Consider the following 16000-nt stretch of genomic DNA (forward strand, 5'->3'; position numbering starts at 1 on the left):
GTGGGTGAAAAACAAAATTCAGGGATTGTGATTATGTTGTCTTCATGCCCTGTAGTTTTGGTCTCCCCCACAAGTAGAAATGCCTGCCTTATATCTACCCTATCATAATCTTAGACTTCTATCTCATTACCCCCTCAGTCTTGGACTTGGAATAGTTAGTGTTTTGATAGGTGTTAATATTGGGGTTGAGCTGAGGGAAAGGATAAGGTTAGAATTACAGTTAAGCCTCTCTGTTTATATAGGATATTCCATAAATTAGAGTCCAGAGGAAGGGATGAAAATGACAGGAAACCTCAGGGAAATATAAAAAAGCTTGCAAGGATGTGGAAGCTTTAGAGAGGGTGCAGAGGAGATTTACCAGGATGCTGCCTGGACTGGAGGGCATGTCTTATGAAGAAAGATTGAGGGAGCTAGGGCTTTTCTCATTGGAGGGAAGAAGGATGAGAGGTGACTTGATAGAGGGGTACAAGATGATGAGAGGCATAGATAGAGTGGCTAGCCAGAGACTTTTTCCCAGGGTGGAAAGGGCTATCACCAGGGGGCATAATTTTAAGGTGATTGGAGGAAGGTTTCGGGGAGATGTCAGAGGTAGGTTCTTTACACAGAGAGTGGTGGGTGCGTGGAATGCGGTGCCAGCGGTGGTAGTAGAAGCAGATACATTAGGGACATTTAAGCGACTCTTGGATAGGTACATGGATGATAGTAGAATGAAGGGTAGGTAGTTAGTTTGATCTTAGAGTAGGTTAAAGGTTTGGCACAACATCGTGGGCCGAAGGGCCTGTACTGTGCTGTAATGTTCTATGTTCATTCATATAGCGCCTTTAACCTAGCAGAACGTTCCATCCTAAGGTGCTTCACGGGAGTATAACCGACAAAAAATTGACACCAAGCCAAAGAAGAAAACATTGGGACAGGTGACCAAAAGCTTGGACAAAGAAGTAAATTTAAGTGAGCGACTTAAAACTAGAAAAATGGAAAGGAGGCGAGTCACTGGTTTTCTGACAGATGTGCAAAGGGGCTGCGATGCACATCTGGTTTTGCTAAAAATGTGTCAGCACTGGAGCATAAGAAAACGGAGTCGAAACCAGTAATGTAAACCACACATATGGTATAAATTGTCCTCACGACTGAATAAAGAAAATATTCACCCAGCCCTGCTATTTTATTGGAAAGGGGCTAAGGCTATGGAATTCATTTTAAGAAGGTGGTGTAGGACAGCAGGAGTCAAATCCTGATTATTTTAAAAATTGAAATTAAAAAGAACACGTGTGAAAAGGAACCCCAATTTTCTCTCTCCCTTTCTCTTCATATTTAATTTTAGGGCACATTTCCATTTGATCTCTGTTTGTATACATCAATCCTGCAAATTCACATTCCTCTCCAAATTCTATTGCATTTCCAAGTATCATCCAATCGCGATAGGAATTTTTCTGCCAGTCATTGGGCTGGCCTATGTAATCCCCTCCTAATAACATGAAATACAGAGAGGGGGGAGGTGCACTGAGGCACTGCATTGTAAAGCTAAATCAACGTGTTAATTTTTTTTTTAAACTTCACGATTAGAAGTGGGCCATTGCTCAGATTCTGTTCCCAATTCTCCCAGCTTGTGTGTGTGTGCACATCAGTTCTGATAAGACATTTCTTGCTGTTAAAAAAAAAAGGTGGGGGAGGGGAAAGGGGGTGGCTGACACAGGCTCAATGCAGCTGGGACGTGATCCAAACCAGAAGGCTGATGTGACTAAAGCATTGAGTAATCTGACATTTCAGCCAAGCTACACAACGATAGAGGGAGGGAGAGAGAGCAGTGCAAGCAAAAAGGGGGGAAGGACGATTTTTAAACAAATCTGGAAATCTACTGTGTTCCTTCAGAGAATCACCATGCCAAAATCAGGAGGAGAGTACGTATCCAAGCTTAAGGTTATTTTTTTGACTGTGAAATTTACCTCGTTACTAGCATAGGCTTTGAAAATGCACCGAATAAAGAGTTGTCATTTATGGATATTGCTTGTGATATTTGCCTTAAGTATTTGCCTTAAGGACAGCAAAATAATGACTTCTGGAAATCGGTTTTTAGTGGAACTAAATGGGCCTCGGTGTTGTTGAAATAAATGAGCTGCAGCCTAAGTAACAGTTAACACTGATTTCAGCTGTCTGTGAAAGTGCTTTTTTTCAAAAGAAAAAGTCTTTGAGTTCAAACAGCGGTTTGATAGGTAAAGTTTATTCTTGTATTCTGTCTGTTTGATCTGTCTGTATGTAGGCTGAGTCACATGCTGTAATGTGAGTTGCTGTTTATTTCCCCCACTATCCTCACAGGGAGGAGAGGCTAGTTTGTTGAGATATTTTTAATTTTTGAGTTCTCTAACGTGCTGACCCTGAGATTTCTGTCGCAAAATGAAGCCAAAGTGGGCAAGGTTCTGATGCCATTGATTTACTCTTGTTTTTTGTTTAAAAATAGGGTCATTTTATTCCTCTCTTGCAGAAGTCCCTCCCCAGCCCTGCACTATTTGCACAGGCTGATAGAGAATGTCAGTGATCTGCTCCCAGGCTTGTTACGCTCGACCGGCAGTGCCATTCTTGAGCAAGGCCACTTGGTTATTTATTCACTATTGCACAACTTTGCAATGACACAGAATTTACAGCACAGAAACAGGCCGTTCGGCCCATCTGGTCCATGCTGCTGTTGATCCTCCACATGAGCCTCCTCCCACCTGACTTCATCTCACCCTATCAGCATATCCTTCTGTTCCTTTCTCCCTCATGTGTTTAACTAGCTTCCCCTTAAATGCATCTGTGTTATTCACTACTCCCTATGGTAGTGAGTTCCACATTCTCACCACTCTCCGGGTAATTCCATTTTGCATTTATCATAGAATGATGCAGCACAGAAAAAGGCCATGTTCTGATGAAGGGTCACTGACCTGAAACGTTAACTCTGCTTCTCTCTCCACAGATGCTGCCAGACCTGCTGAGTGGTTCCAGCATTTCTTGTTTTTATTTCAGATTTCCAGCATCTGCAGTATTTTGCTTTTATTCACCCTATCATGTCTGGTCTGGCTCTTTGAAAGCTGTCCGTTCAGTCCCACCACCCTAATCTTTGTCCATAACCTTGTGCTTGTTAGTGACTCTCTTCTATTTATGGCCTCTAGTTTTGGACTCACCCCCCCCCCCCCCCCCCCAACACCTTACTAAACCTCTCCATAGCCTTAAAGATCTCTCAGGTCAGCCCTCAGCCTTCTCTTTTCTAGAGATAGGAGCCCCCGCCTGTTCAGCCTTTTCCCAGAACCATTGACTAGCCTGGCATTACTGTGACCTCACAGTGTGTGTGCCAAGGTTGGTAGAGGGCACTGGGTTTCTGTATAAATGTACACTGGTATGAGTCAGCACCTTCATGAGAGGGAGAGAAATGGAGGGAAAACTGCAAGTTTTTTTTAAGAGATACAGCACTGAAACAGGCCCTTCGGCCCACCGAGTCTGTGCCAACCATCAACCGCCCATTTATACTAATCCTACACTAATTCCATATTCCTACCACATCCCCACCTGTCCCTATATTTCCCTACCACCTACCTATACTAGGGGCAATTTATAATGGCCAATTTACCTACCAACCTGCAAGTCTTTTGGCATGTGGGAGGAAACCGGAGCACCCGGAGAAAACCCACACAGACACAGGGAGAACTTGCAAACTCCGCACAGGCAGTACCCAGAATTGAACCGGGGTCGCTGGAGCTGTGAGGCTGCGGTGCTAACCACTGCGCCACTGTGCCGCCCTTGTTATAGGATATAGTGTTAGTAATTCCTCCTGCATCTCCGAATTTCATTTATATAATTCGAAAGACTTGCATCTTTATGTAGTACATTATCAATCTCTCAGAAATGTCTCCGAGTATTTCACATAAGATGTTTTTAATGGCTGTTATCATGGGAAGCTATTTTCAAACAGCCAAATCCTTCAGACGGGAATAAGATGATTAACTAGATATTGGTCTCCTGGCTAATATTCACTCCTCAACCAATACAGCTAAATGAACAGATTATCTGATTATGGGATCTTGCTGTGTGCAAATTGGCAGCTGTGTTTCCTACATTACACCAGTGACTATACTTCAAAGGTACTTCTTTGACAATAATGCACTTTGGGACATCCTGAGGTGGTGAAAGGTGCTATATAAATGCAAGTTATTTCTTTATTTTAAAATATACACCAGAGGGAGGGAAGATCGAGGAAGATAAGATCTACACAGTATTTACAGCACAGAAACAGGCCATTCGGCCTAACTGGTTTGTACTCCACATGAGCCTCCTCTCATCCATCTTCATCGCACCCGATCGACATATCCTATTGCTTTCTCTATGTGTTTATCAAGATTCCTCTTAAATGCACCTATGTTATTCGCCTCAACTACAACACATGGTAGTGAGTTCCACATTTTCAGCACTCTCCGGGTGAAGACGTTTCCTTTGAATTCCCTATTGGATTTATTAGTGACTGTCTTCTACCTATGACCTCTAGTTTAGGACTCCCCCACATCTTCTCAACATCTAACCTATCAAAATTTTAAAGATCCCTATCAGGAGCCAGTTCCGTAGATTAACCACTCGCTTACTGAAATATGGTTTCCGCAGATTAGTTGTGAATTCACCCCCTTCGAGCTCAGGCTGTATCCTCTGGTTCCATTGCTCTGGACCAGGTGAAATAGCTCATTGTGGTCTACATTGTCTGGTCCCTTTAGAGTCCTAAATCTCTTTTCTAGAGAACTCTTCAATCTTTCCTGATGGTTATAACCTCTCAGTTCTGGTATCTTCCTCATAATAAAGAAGTTTCAACAGGTTTAAAGCTCTGTGAAAGATTGATGTTGGAGTCAGTGCAAGAAGTGACACAACACAGTGAAGATGGGCAGAGAATGGATTTAGGACGTAGTTGGAGCAATGGCCGTAGGAATATCAGTAGAACGGAGACACAGGAGATGTTGTCTCTGAAATTACCTTCATTTTTCAGCTCTATTAAATCCACTGGGATGAAACAATAGTCACCCTCTGACCAATGGAACATTTAGGAAAGCTTAAATCAGATTCAGCTACTGGGCTTGTTTGCATCACTCACTGGGCAACTTATAGTGGAGTTGTGGACTAAATGATGGAGTTGAGGTGGGGTGGGGGCAGGGGGAGGGAATCAGTCAGCCTTTTGAATACCCAAATGGACAAAAAAACTAGGAACCATCTCTCTCTTCATCTCAGAATATGGAGTTCATCTTACAGTTGAATTCAGAGACTGTGCTGCCCATTTAAGACACGCATCGAGTGAGGAAAACGTTTGCATTTGGTCCCAGTGTGTGTGATTAGTGAGTAAATCCTGCTATAATCGAATCATTTGGTTATCACCCTCATAGGCTGTCCCACTGGTCATCCTAAGTACATTGTGTTCTTTGGGCTAGTCAACAGCTCACTTACGACAAGTGTTAATCAGGTGGCAGGACCGTATCTCCAACACAGAAGTCCTCGAGGCGGCCAACATCCCCAGCGTATACACACTACTGAGCCAGCGGCGCTTGAGATGGCTTGGCCATGTGAGCCGCATGGAAGATGGCAGGATCCCCCAAGGACACATTGTACAGCGAGCTCGTCACTGGTATCAGACCCACCGGCCGTCCATGTCTCCGCTATAAAGACGTCTGCAAACGCGACATGAAATCCTGTGACATTGATCACAAGTCGTGGGAGTCAGTTGCCAGCGTTCGCCAGAGCTGGCGGACAGCCATAAAGACAGGGCTAAAGTGTGGCGAGTCGAAGAGACTTAGCAGTTGGCAGGAAAAAAGACAGAGGCGCAAGGGGAGAGCCAACTGTGCAACAGCCCCGACAAACAAATTTATCTGCAGCACCTGTGGAAGAGCCTGTCACTCTAGAATTGGCCTTTATATCCGTTCCAGGCGCTGCTCCACAAACCACTGACCACCTCCAGGCGCTTACCCATTGTCTCTCGAGATAAGGAGGCCAAAGAAGATAATACAGTAATGTAGGAATTGCTGTGTGAAGCGAGACCAAGGTCCATCGAGTACGCCTTCTACCATACTGGTCATCACGTGATACATCGATAATGGAGTTATTGACTAATCACAGTGATCAATCTCGATCAATGAATCTACAACAGACCCAGACATGGAGGCGAGGGAAAACTCCCAGTGGTGGGGAGCTTTGGGAACCATAGATCCAAAGTCACCTGTTCCTTCCAAGCCAGCTCCACTCACTACACATTACATCCCAAATTACTCAGATACCAGATCCCAAAAGGAGCCAGTCCCACAGATTAACTACTCACTTACTGAAATATGATTTCTGCAGATTAGTTGTGAATTCACCCCCTTCGAGCTCAGGCTGTATCCTCTGGTTCTATTGCTCTGGACCAGGTGAAATAGCTCATCGTGGTCTACATTGTCTGGTCCCTTTAGAGTCCTAAAATATAGTAATCACATCACCTCTTGGTCTTCTCTCTTTCCAGCAAGAACATATCCAATTTACAAAATTATTCCTCATAGAACGTAGAATGATATGCACGGAAGGGGACCTTTCAGCCCATTGAACCTCTGCTAGCTCTTTGAAAGAGCTATCCAATTAGTTGCACTCACAGTCCAGTCCTTCCATCCTCTCACATCTGGGTTTCTCTCCATCCATCTCTTTATTAGTCGGAGCTCAGAAAAGCAAGACCTGTCGCAGCTCGCTGACCACTTTTTTTGCTTTGGTTTCCGCAGCACAAAGCCAGATGATGTCTCAACCGCTATCCTTCAGCAGAAGCATCGGCCAAACCGACTCATTGTGGACGAGGCCATTAATGATGACAGCAGCATCGTCTCGCTGTCCCAGGTAAATGAAATATCGCCTGGTCTCAGTGCAACTGTTGTGTGTAGCTTCTTCAGTAAATCAGTGGGTCCCCAAGATACTTAAACAGTGTTAACAATTCAGCAGAGACAAGTACTGGAAAACCAGAAAATGCTGGAGGTGCACAGAATCTAGCTCAGGCACAAAGGCAATGAACAACTTACATTTAGATAACACCTTTAACATAGTAAAATATCACAGAAGTGTAATCGGATGAAATTTGACACTGAGCTGCATAATAAGATATTAGGACAGGTGACTAAAAGCTTGGCCAGAGAAGTAGATTTTAAGGAGCATTTTAAAATAGGAGGGAGAGGCAGAAAAGCGGGGAATTTTTGGGAAGGGAGTTTCAGAGCTTTGGGCTCAGGCAGCTTAAGGCACGGCCGCCAGTGGTGGAGAAATTAAAATTGAGGATTGCCGTGGCTCAGTGAGTAGCGCTGTCCGGGGCTTGAGCATAAATATCCAGGCTGACACTCCAGTGCAGTACTGAGGGAGTGTTGCACTGTTGGAGATGCCGTCTTTCAGATGAGATGTCAAACTGTGGCCCCATCTGCTGGCTTGGGTGGATGTAAAAGATCTCATGGCACTATTTTGAAGAAGAGCAGGGGAGTTCTCCCCGGTGTCCTGGCCAATATTTATCCCTCAACCAACATCACTAAAGCCGATTGTCTGGTCATTATCACATTGCTGTTTGTGGGATCTTGCTGTGCGCAAATTGGCTGCTGCGTTTCCTACATTACAACAGTGACTACACTTCAAAAGTACTTTGTAGGCTCTAAAGCACTTTGAGGAGAAGTCCGGTGGTCATCTAGCATGAATGCGCTATGTAAATGCAAGCAGAATTGGGGGAGTGCAGAGATCTCGGAGGGTTGTAGGGCTGAAGTTGGGTACAGAGATAAGGAGGGGGGCGAGGCCCTGGAGGGAGTTGAAAATGAGGATGGATATTTTAAAATTGAGGCATTGCTAGACCAGGGGACAATGTGGGTTAGCGAGTGCAATGAGTAAGGGGTGAATGGAACTTGGTGTGAGTTCGGATAGGGCAGCAGAATTTGCAATGATTCAATGGTGATTCCATCATTTCCATCGTCCTTCTCAGATACTTTCACCTTATAACCACAATATTTGGACTGCTATTGTTATCTTAGATGAGTTTTGTCAGTTCAGTTGCCATACATAAGCTTCAGTAGAACTACCCACAGCACATCTGTCAACAATGAGAATATTGTTATGTACTATCAGCTCAGCTCTTTGTTCTTCCTAACCTTTTTTAATCCGAAAGCGGATTAATTCTTTATCACCCTGAGACTATTGTATCAATTCTCAGTTCGGCCCCAAATTTTCCACCATTTTGTTTGCTTGATGACAACATTTTATACTTGGTACCTCATGCTCACTTTGACTTCTAGTGAACTACATTAATGAGTGTTGTCAGCTCTGGTCAGCCATATTCCTGGAGCTGTGACCATGGTCCTCTCGCCACCCCACCCCCACACTCCTGCCATTGGTCGCCTGACATGTCCCCGCCTTCCTACGGCCAATTGGAAAGAGAACTGACTTCTCGTTACCCAGTTGGATCATTTCTGACTGTCGGTCAAGCAGCCTTTACTCCCCATTTCCCATATTTTTATGACTAATCAACAAAAGTGTTCAAAGAAATGTTTTCATAGAGCACAATTTGTTTCAATTGCCCTGATAATCTTTCTCCTGGGTCTTTGCAGCTTCCCGGGGATTAATCCTCAATTCCTGGAGACGGCAGAGCAGTCCTAGAGGATTGGCAATGCTCATGTTATTCCCTTTTCCAATGCACAAGAGCACTTTTTTTTTAAAAAAAGGTTATCTATGTCAAATGGCTGGTTCTTCCAGAATGACGCTTACTGAGGGGATTCTTCCCAAGGTGACCCGGGGCTTGCTCTTTACCGCAGGTCAAAATGGACGAGCTCCAGCTTTTCCGAGGCGACACCGTGATGCTGAAGGGGAAGAAACGGAGAGAGACGATTTGCATCGTTCTGTCAGACGAGACCTGTGCTGAGGAGAGAATCCGCATTAGCAGGGTGACCCGCAATAATCTGCGGGTTCGACTGGGCGATGTCGTGAGGTAATAACAACAACTTGCATTTATAAGGGCAACATTTGACGTCAAGCCACATAAGGAGATATTAGGGACCAAAAGCTTGATCAAAGAGGTCGTTTTTAAGCAGGGGCTTAAAAGAGGAGAGAGAGAGAGAGGCGGAGAGGTTTAGGGAGGGAATTTCAGGGCTTAGGGCCCAGGCAGCTGAAGGCACGGCCACCAATGGTGGAGAGATGCAAACTGAGGATGCACAAGAGGCAGTGACGATGTGTTAATGCCCTGGATACACAGGAGCACTGGGTTACATCAGGTAGTAATTGATTAAATGTTAATTGTTGCATTGTTTGTCCTGCAGCATTCAGGCCTGTCCAGATGTAAAATATGGAAAGCGAATTCACGTATTACCCATTGATGATACCATCGAAGGGCTAACAGGGAACTTGTTTGAAGTCTATCTGAAGCCTTACTTTCTGGAAGCTTATCGACCTGTGCACAAAGGTATGACAGAACCCAAACTCAGCAGTGTTACAGGTTCCCAGGAGGACTATTCCCATTCACAATATTGCAACAGCTACTGAATAAAAGACACCAGAATCTGTATAAAATAAAACAGGAAGTGCTGGAAATACACAGCAGGTCTGGCAGCACCTGTGGAGAGACAAACAGAGGTAACTTTTCAGATCGAAGAGCCTTCATCAGAACTGGAAAAAGTTAATTTTGTCAGAACATTTCCCAGTTCTGCTCACAGACCTGAAACGTTACCTCTGTTTCTCTCTCCACAGATGCTGCCTGACCCGCTGAGTATTTCCAGCACTTCCTATTTTTGTTTCAGATTTCCGACATTCGCAGTATTTTGGCTTTTGCCTTACTGTATAAAACACACCAGTTACTATATAATACATACCAAGTACTGTTTGAAACATAGCAAGTACTGTATAATACCTATCAGGTAGTGCATAACACATACAAGGCAGCATAGAATTCATACCAAGCATTGTACCATACATTTAAGGCTTTATATGACGTGTATCAAGTACTGTGTAAGCATTCAACATGTTCTGAATTCAGATGTCATCAGTACGTTACTCACCCTGGAGAGCTTCACAGCAGAAAGATCTTGCAACCGCACATGCAGTGTCTCCTGCATAGGCAAAACCAGCACGGGAACAGTTATGTCCTGTTTCTCAAAGGGTCAATCAGAGAGGTTCCTCCACAAGCTGCTGTATCCAAGAATGCTCCAATGCCGAAGTCTTGACAGTGAGCATCATCATCAGTCTATTTGACTGTGGAAGTCGTCACTCCCAAGCCTAATCCTGCCTCTTACCCAACATCTATGTATCCATTTCCAGTGGATGAGCCACTGTGTAGTAATCCAGAGCAGGAACTCTATCCCTGGATTACTGAGGTGACATAGAAGCTGCGAGATTGTTTCCTCCGGGCTGGAAAGTCTAGAACTAGGGATCCTAGACACAGGGTAAGGGGTCGGCCATTTAGGACTGAGAAGAGAGAAACTTTTTCACTTGGAAGGTGGTAAATCTCTGGAATTCCTCTACCCCGGGGAGCTGTGGATGCTCAGTCATTGAGTATATTCAAGACAGAGATTGATTGATTGAGGGAATCGAGGGATATGGGGATCGAGTGGGAAAGGGAGTTGAGGTAGATGATCAGTCATTATTGAATGGTGGATCAGTCTACTGCGGCTCCTATTTCTTATGTTCTCCTGGCTAACCCAGGATTGACCCTCAGATGTTCCTGGTCTGAATAGCTGCCACTCTGTGCCAGGGTGAGGAGAAAGGGAGATGCTGCAGTGAAATGCTGGTGTGTGTTTTACAGGAGACATCTTCTTAATCCGAGGTGGGATGCGCGCCGTGGAGTTCAAGGTGGTGGAAACTGACCCAACGCCTCATTGCATTGTGGCCCCCGATACAATCCTTCACTGCGAGGGAGAGCCAATCAAACGAGAGGTAAAGGTGCCCTCTTCTGGTTTTATGTCTAACTGCCCCCGCCCCCAAGGATGACATGTCTGAGTCCTGTAGCCCAGATTTAATTGAAGAGACCAACAACGCCCGCCGATGCAGTTCTGTAGAGGCAGCTTGGTGGGATGATGCTGGAGAGAAGTAGCATCAAATGGCCAGTGCCTCAGGAACTGTTTCTTTCACAAATGGTCCAAGGCATTGATGAGTGAGCAAGCTACTTGGAGCATTAAAGATGCTGCTATATTATATATGGTATTGAAGATTGTCCCTTATCTCAAGGGGCTGGAATACAAAGAGTGGAAGTTACGTTACAGTTGTATAAAGCTCTGATTTGACCCCATTTAAGAATACTGGGCTTGTTTCTGGACACCGCATCTCAGGAAGGAGATAGAAGAGATCCTGGCCACGGAGTGGCTGCAGCACAGATTCACCAGAATCTGCAGGGTCAGTTCTTTACCCAGAGTATGGTGAGAATGTGGAACTCAATACCACAGGGAGTAGTTGAGATAAATAGAGTAGATGCATTTAAGAGGAATCTGGATAAATGCATGAGGAAGAAAGGAATACAAGGATATAAAGTAAGGTGCGAGGAGGTTCGTGTGAAGCATAAATACCAGCAGGCATCATTTCTGCCAAATGGCCTGTTTCTGTTCTATATATTCCGTGTAATTCGACAGAAAGAGTTCACGGGCTGGCATATTTGCTGTTTCGAGAAAGGTTCTGAGCACTGACCTTATTTCATCGATACTATCGATGATACTAAGTAAGAAAGGTTAAAATGAAGACAAAACCACTGTAAATGCTTCCACATGGGCAGAATGGATCATCCAGAATTCCTTTTCTTAGACTTTGTTTACCCGTCTCCCTCTCCGTACAGGGTTCACTGCAGTCAGGAACTGGCTCTATGTAGGAGTTACCATCCTGTGCATGTTCCCTGATTTAACACTCAGTTAAACCCAGCTTAATCTAAATGACCATGGCTCAGTGTCTCGAAATCAGAAGGTTGTGGGTTCCCACTCCAGAGCGTTAAACACAAATCCAGGCTGACACTCCCAGTGCAGTACTCCCTAGTGATGCTGTCTTTTGGATGAGACGTTAAACTGAGTCCCCCCCTCTACTCTCAGGTGGATGTAAAAAGGCCCCACGGCCACTATTTTGAAGAAAAGCAGGGTAGTTCCCCTCAGTGTCCTGGCAAATACTTTTCCCTCAATTAACATCACTCAAATGGATTATCTAGTCATTGCTGTTTGTGGGAGCTTGCTGTATGCAAATTGGTTGCCATGTTTCTCACATTACAACAGTGGCTGGACTTCAGAAGTACTTCCTTTGCTGGAAAGTGCTTTGGGATGTCTGGTGGCCATGACAGGTGCTATATAAATGCAAGTTCTTTTTTTATTTTGTGGTGGGTTGGTTACCCTGTTGCTCTTCTGGCAGGATGAGGAGGAGAACCTGAATGATGTTGGGTATGATGACATAGGAGGTTGTCGTAAACAGCTCGCACAGATCAAGGAGATGGTGGAGCTGCCCCTTCGACATCCGGCTCTCTTCAAAGCCATCGGAGTGAAGGTTGGTGTTGCCAACGCAGAGTTTGTCAAGTGTTTTTTCCCAGAGTTTCTCCTTTTTACTCTGTAACCATCACCACCTTGTGATTAGTGGAGCTGCTTTTGTCTCAGTTAGAGATATTGTGCACAGATGCGTGAAATACATGTGTTGAGCTCACTGTTGTGAGCCGGGTCATATGACCAGACTGTGAAGGTTACCAGCGTGATTTTTTTGCACAGTGTTATCATGTCTCCACAGTATAACCAAGGCGAATCCAGAGTACAGGGAGGAAATTCAGAACTCAATGAGCAAATTCAGAGAACAGAAGGAAATTCATATCTTGGGGAGGAAATTCAGAGCACAGGGTGGAATTTCAGGGTACGGGGAGGAAATTCACAATATAGGAAGTCAAGTCCGATTACAGAACCACTCTCGCTGTTAAAGCACTCACGCTGAACCATTGATCACACATGTTGCTGGACTGCAAGCTTTTTCCTTTGTTCATTACTGTGAAATTCTTCCAATCTCACTTTAATATCCTGAGGAGGATCACAAGCACTGATTTTCCCAACAGCTCTGAGCACAGGGACCTGTAGCAACTTTGTAGCCCATTTAGCGGCTGCAGCATCCACACTGTGGGTCACACTGGTGCGTGGATGTGAATGATGCGGACACAGATGAAGACAACCAACACAATTAGATCTGGTCACCATCAAGATGTGGTGTTGACCCCATAAGGCGATGAAAAGGCATCTTGTGGCCTAGTTCTGTTGCTATGGGACCACTATTGGGTTGGGGACCACTGAGGGAGGCCATTTGGCCCATCTTAGGGTGTTTCATGATAGATGAATTAAGATGGGCCACATGGCCTCCCTCAGTGGTCCCCAACATAGAATCTAATGGCGTTCTAAAAAGTTCCCTGGTTGACTATCTGGTTGACTCCTCCATCTGAAAATCTGTTCCATGTGTTATTGCGAAGTTGAGTTTCTATACCATAACGACAACATAACATGCTATGGTAACAGTACAGGGCTTGGAGGGCACGGGAGGTCTCTATGAAGCTTTACAACAAGAAACCATGTTAGCGCATTGTTTCAATTTGACAAATATTTGGTTCAATCTGCCCACAGCCTCCTCGGGGAATCTTGCTGTACGGACCTCCAGGGACTGGAAAGACACTAGTTGCTCGGGCTGTGGCCAATGAAACTGGAGCATTCTTCTTCCTCATTAACGGTGAGACGGAAATGCCTGACGCTTTCTCCATTCCACAGTGGCAGGTCACATGATAAACTCAGATTAGGGAGGCCATTTGGCCCATCTTAAAATCATCTATCATGAAGTGTCCTACAGTGGTCCCCAACATAGAATCTAATGGCGTCCTAAAAAGTTCCATGGTTGTCTATCTGGTTGACCCCTCCATCTGGAAATCTGTTCCATGTGTTATTGCGAAGTTGAGTTTCCTGATATCAGTTCTAAATATACCTTCCACTAGTGGGAATATTTCTCTCACCCTCCTTATCCTACTCCCACAAATTTACTTTGAAGTCATACTTTGGATTTAACTTCCGCCCACCCGTAGCCATCATCGAACTCCATAAGGTCCGCTCTCAGGTGCCTCCTTTCCTAGCCGAGGAATTGGCGCCAATGAAACAAGTGTGAGTTCTCTCACTCGGAACGCTGCAAAAATGCTTCAAACACTTCCATGAGAAAATTAAATCAGATTGCTCGCTCGAAGAGAAGGTTCACACAGTAGGCTGCCACTTGTACCGATAACTTAGCATCATAATAATGTACTGGCAGGAATCATAGAATGTCACAGCAATGAAGGAGGCCATTTGGCCCATTGTGCCTATTCTAGCTCTTTGAAAGAGCTATCCAATTAGTCCCACTCTCCTGCTTTTTCCCCTTTCAGGTAATGCATTCCAAATCACAACAGCTCGTTGCATTAACAAAAAGTTCTCCTCATCTCTCTCTGTGGTTCAGGAGCCTGTGCAGCCTGGATTTCTTACTCTTAATTAGCTGGCATCCCATGACAGTGCTCCCATTGAATTGGAGACTCTGCTAATCTGTGACTATAGGAGTGTCATCAACAATGTGTGATATGTAAAGTGCCTCAGAAAGCATGATGCTTACTGAGCATGCGCTTAAACAAGACTCTTTATATAGGAACAGGAGGAGGCCATTCAGCCCCTCGAACCTGTTCCACCATTCAATTAGATTATGGTTGATCTGTATCTTAACTCCATTTACCGGCTTTACAAACATACAAATTAGAGCAGGAGTAGGCCACTCGGCCCTTCGAGCCTGCTCCGCCATTCAATAAGTTCATGGCTGGACTGATTGGTCCACATTTCCACCTACCCCTGATAACCTTCAACCACCTCCAACACCGACGCACAGTGGCAGCAGTGTGTACCATCTACAAGATGCACTGCAGCAACGCACCAAGGCTCCTTAGACAGCACCTTCCAAACCCGTGACTTCTACCAACTAGAAGGACAAGGACAGCAGATGCATGGGAACACCACCACCTGCAAGTTCCCCTCCAAGTCGTACACCATCCGGACTTGTAACTATATCGCTGTTCCTTCACTGTCGCTGGGTCAAAATCCTGGAACTCCCTTCCTAACAGCACTGTGGGTGTACCTACCCCAAATGGACTGCAGCGGTTCAAGAAGGCAGCTCACCACCACCTTCTCAAGGGTAATTAGGGATGGGAAATAAATGCTGGTCTGGCCAGCGACACCCACATCCCATGAATGAATTAAAAAAAAAATTTTTTAAACCCTTGCTTATCAAGAATCAATACCTCTGCCTTAAAAATATTCAAAGACTCTGCTTCCACCATCTTTTGAGGAAGAGAATTCCAAAGACTCACAACCCTCTGAGAGAAAAAATTTCTCCTCCTCTCAGTCTTAAGTGGGCAACCTCTTATTTCCCGGCCTTGGTTCTATTATCCCTTAACACCATTGCCAATTTTATCAATCTTGGTTTTGAAATTTTCGATTGGCTCCCAATCTCTGTTTTTGGGAGAGAGCTCCAGATTTTCACTATCCACTGTGTGAAGAAGTGCTTCTTGACATTATTCAGAACAGCCTCACTATAGTTTTAAGGTTCTGCCCCCTTGTTCTGGACTCCCCCACCAGAGAAACTAGTTTCTCTTGATCTACCCTATCAAATCCTTTAATCATCTTAAACACACCAATTAGATCACTCTTTAATTTTCTGTACTCCAGGGAACACAAGCCTAGTCTATGAAAGCTGCTATATTATTGGATATCACCTTGCTCCTAATGGTGGGCTAAGAATACTTTGCTTGTTTCTCACTCTTTAGCCCTTCCCCTGACGTTCATCGATTCCCTAAAAAGGTCACTTGACTTTTGTGAAAGGCTGTGTTGGTGTTGCTTTCAAAGGAAGAGGGTTTCAAGTTGGTGCGCCCTCTCTGTGGTGAAGGGTCCTCCTACTGAGAAGGAGGTCACCACATGTGGGGAATCCTGGGCAGAGTTTGACCTTTTATCACAGCCCAGAATGGTGCATTGCT

The 16000-nt window shown here is 44.8% G+C and overlaps 1 protein-coding gene across 3 annotated transcripts in view; it reads left to right on the plus strand.

The window, feature by feature from the left end:
• Positions 1-1751: 1751 nt before the first annotated feature.
• The window catches only part of LOC137355743 (transitional endoplasmic reticulum ATPase-like), a 32983-nt gene continuing 18734 nt past the window's right edge, over positions 1752-16000 (plus strand). The window contains exons 1-7 of one of the 3 annotated variants that reach the window (XM_068021223.1): positions 1752-1898; positions 6747-6858; positions 8796-8968; positions 9297-9439; positions 10775-10905; positions 12352-12483; positions 13590-13692. In XM_068021223.1, coding sequence (XP_067877324.1) covers positions 1879-1898; positions 6747-6858; positions 8796-8968; positions 9297-9439; positions 10775-10905; positions 12352-12483; positions 13590-13692 — 814 coding nt within the window. In that variant the 5' untranslated portion in view covers positions 1752-1878. Of the gene's footprint in view, positions 1918-6746; positions 6859-8795; positions 8969-9296; positions 9440-10774; positions 10906-12351; positions 12484-13589; positions 13693-16000 lie in introns of all 3 variants that reach the window. The other 2 variants (XM_068021222.1, XM_068021224.1) reach the window with 2 other exon arrangements.

The sequence above is a fragment of the Heterodontus francisci genome, chromosome 43 (genome assembly GCF_036365525.1).
Source record: "Heterodontus francisci isolate sHetFra1 chromosome 43, sHetFra1.hap1, whole genome shotgun sequence".
Classification (NCBI taxonomy): domain Eukaryota; kingdom Metazoa; phylum Chordata; class Chondrichthyes; order Heterodontiformes; family Heterodontidae; genus Heterodontus; species Heterodontus francisci.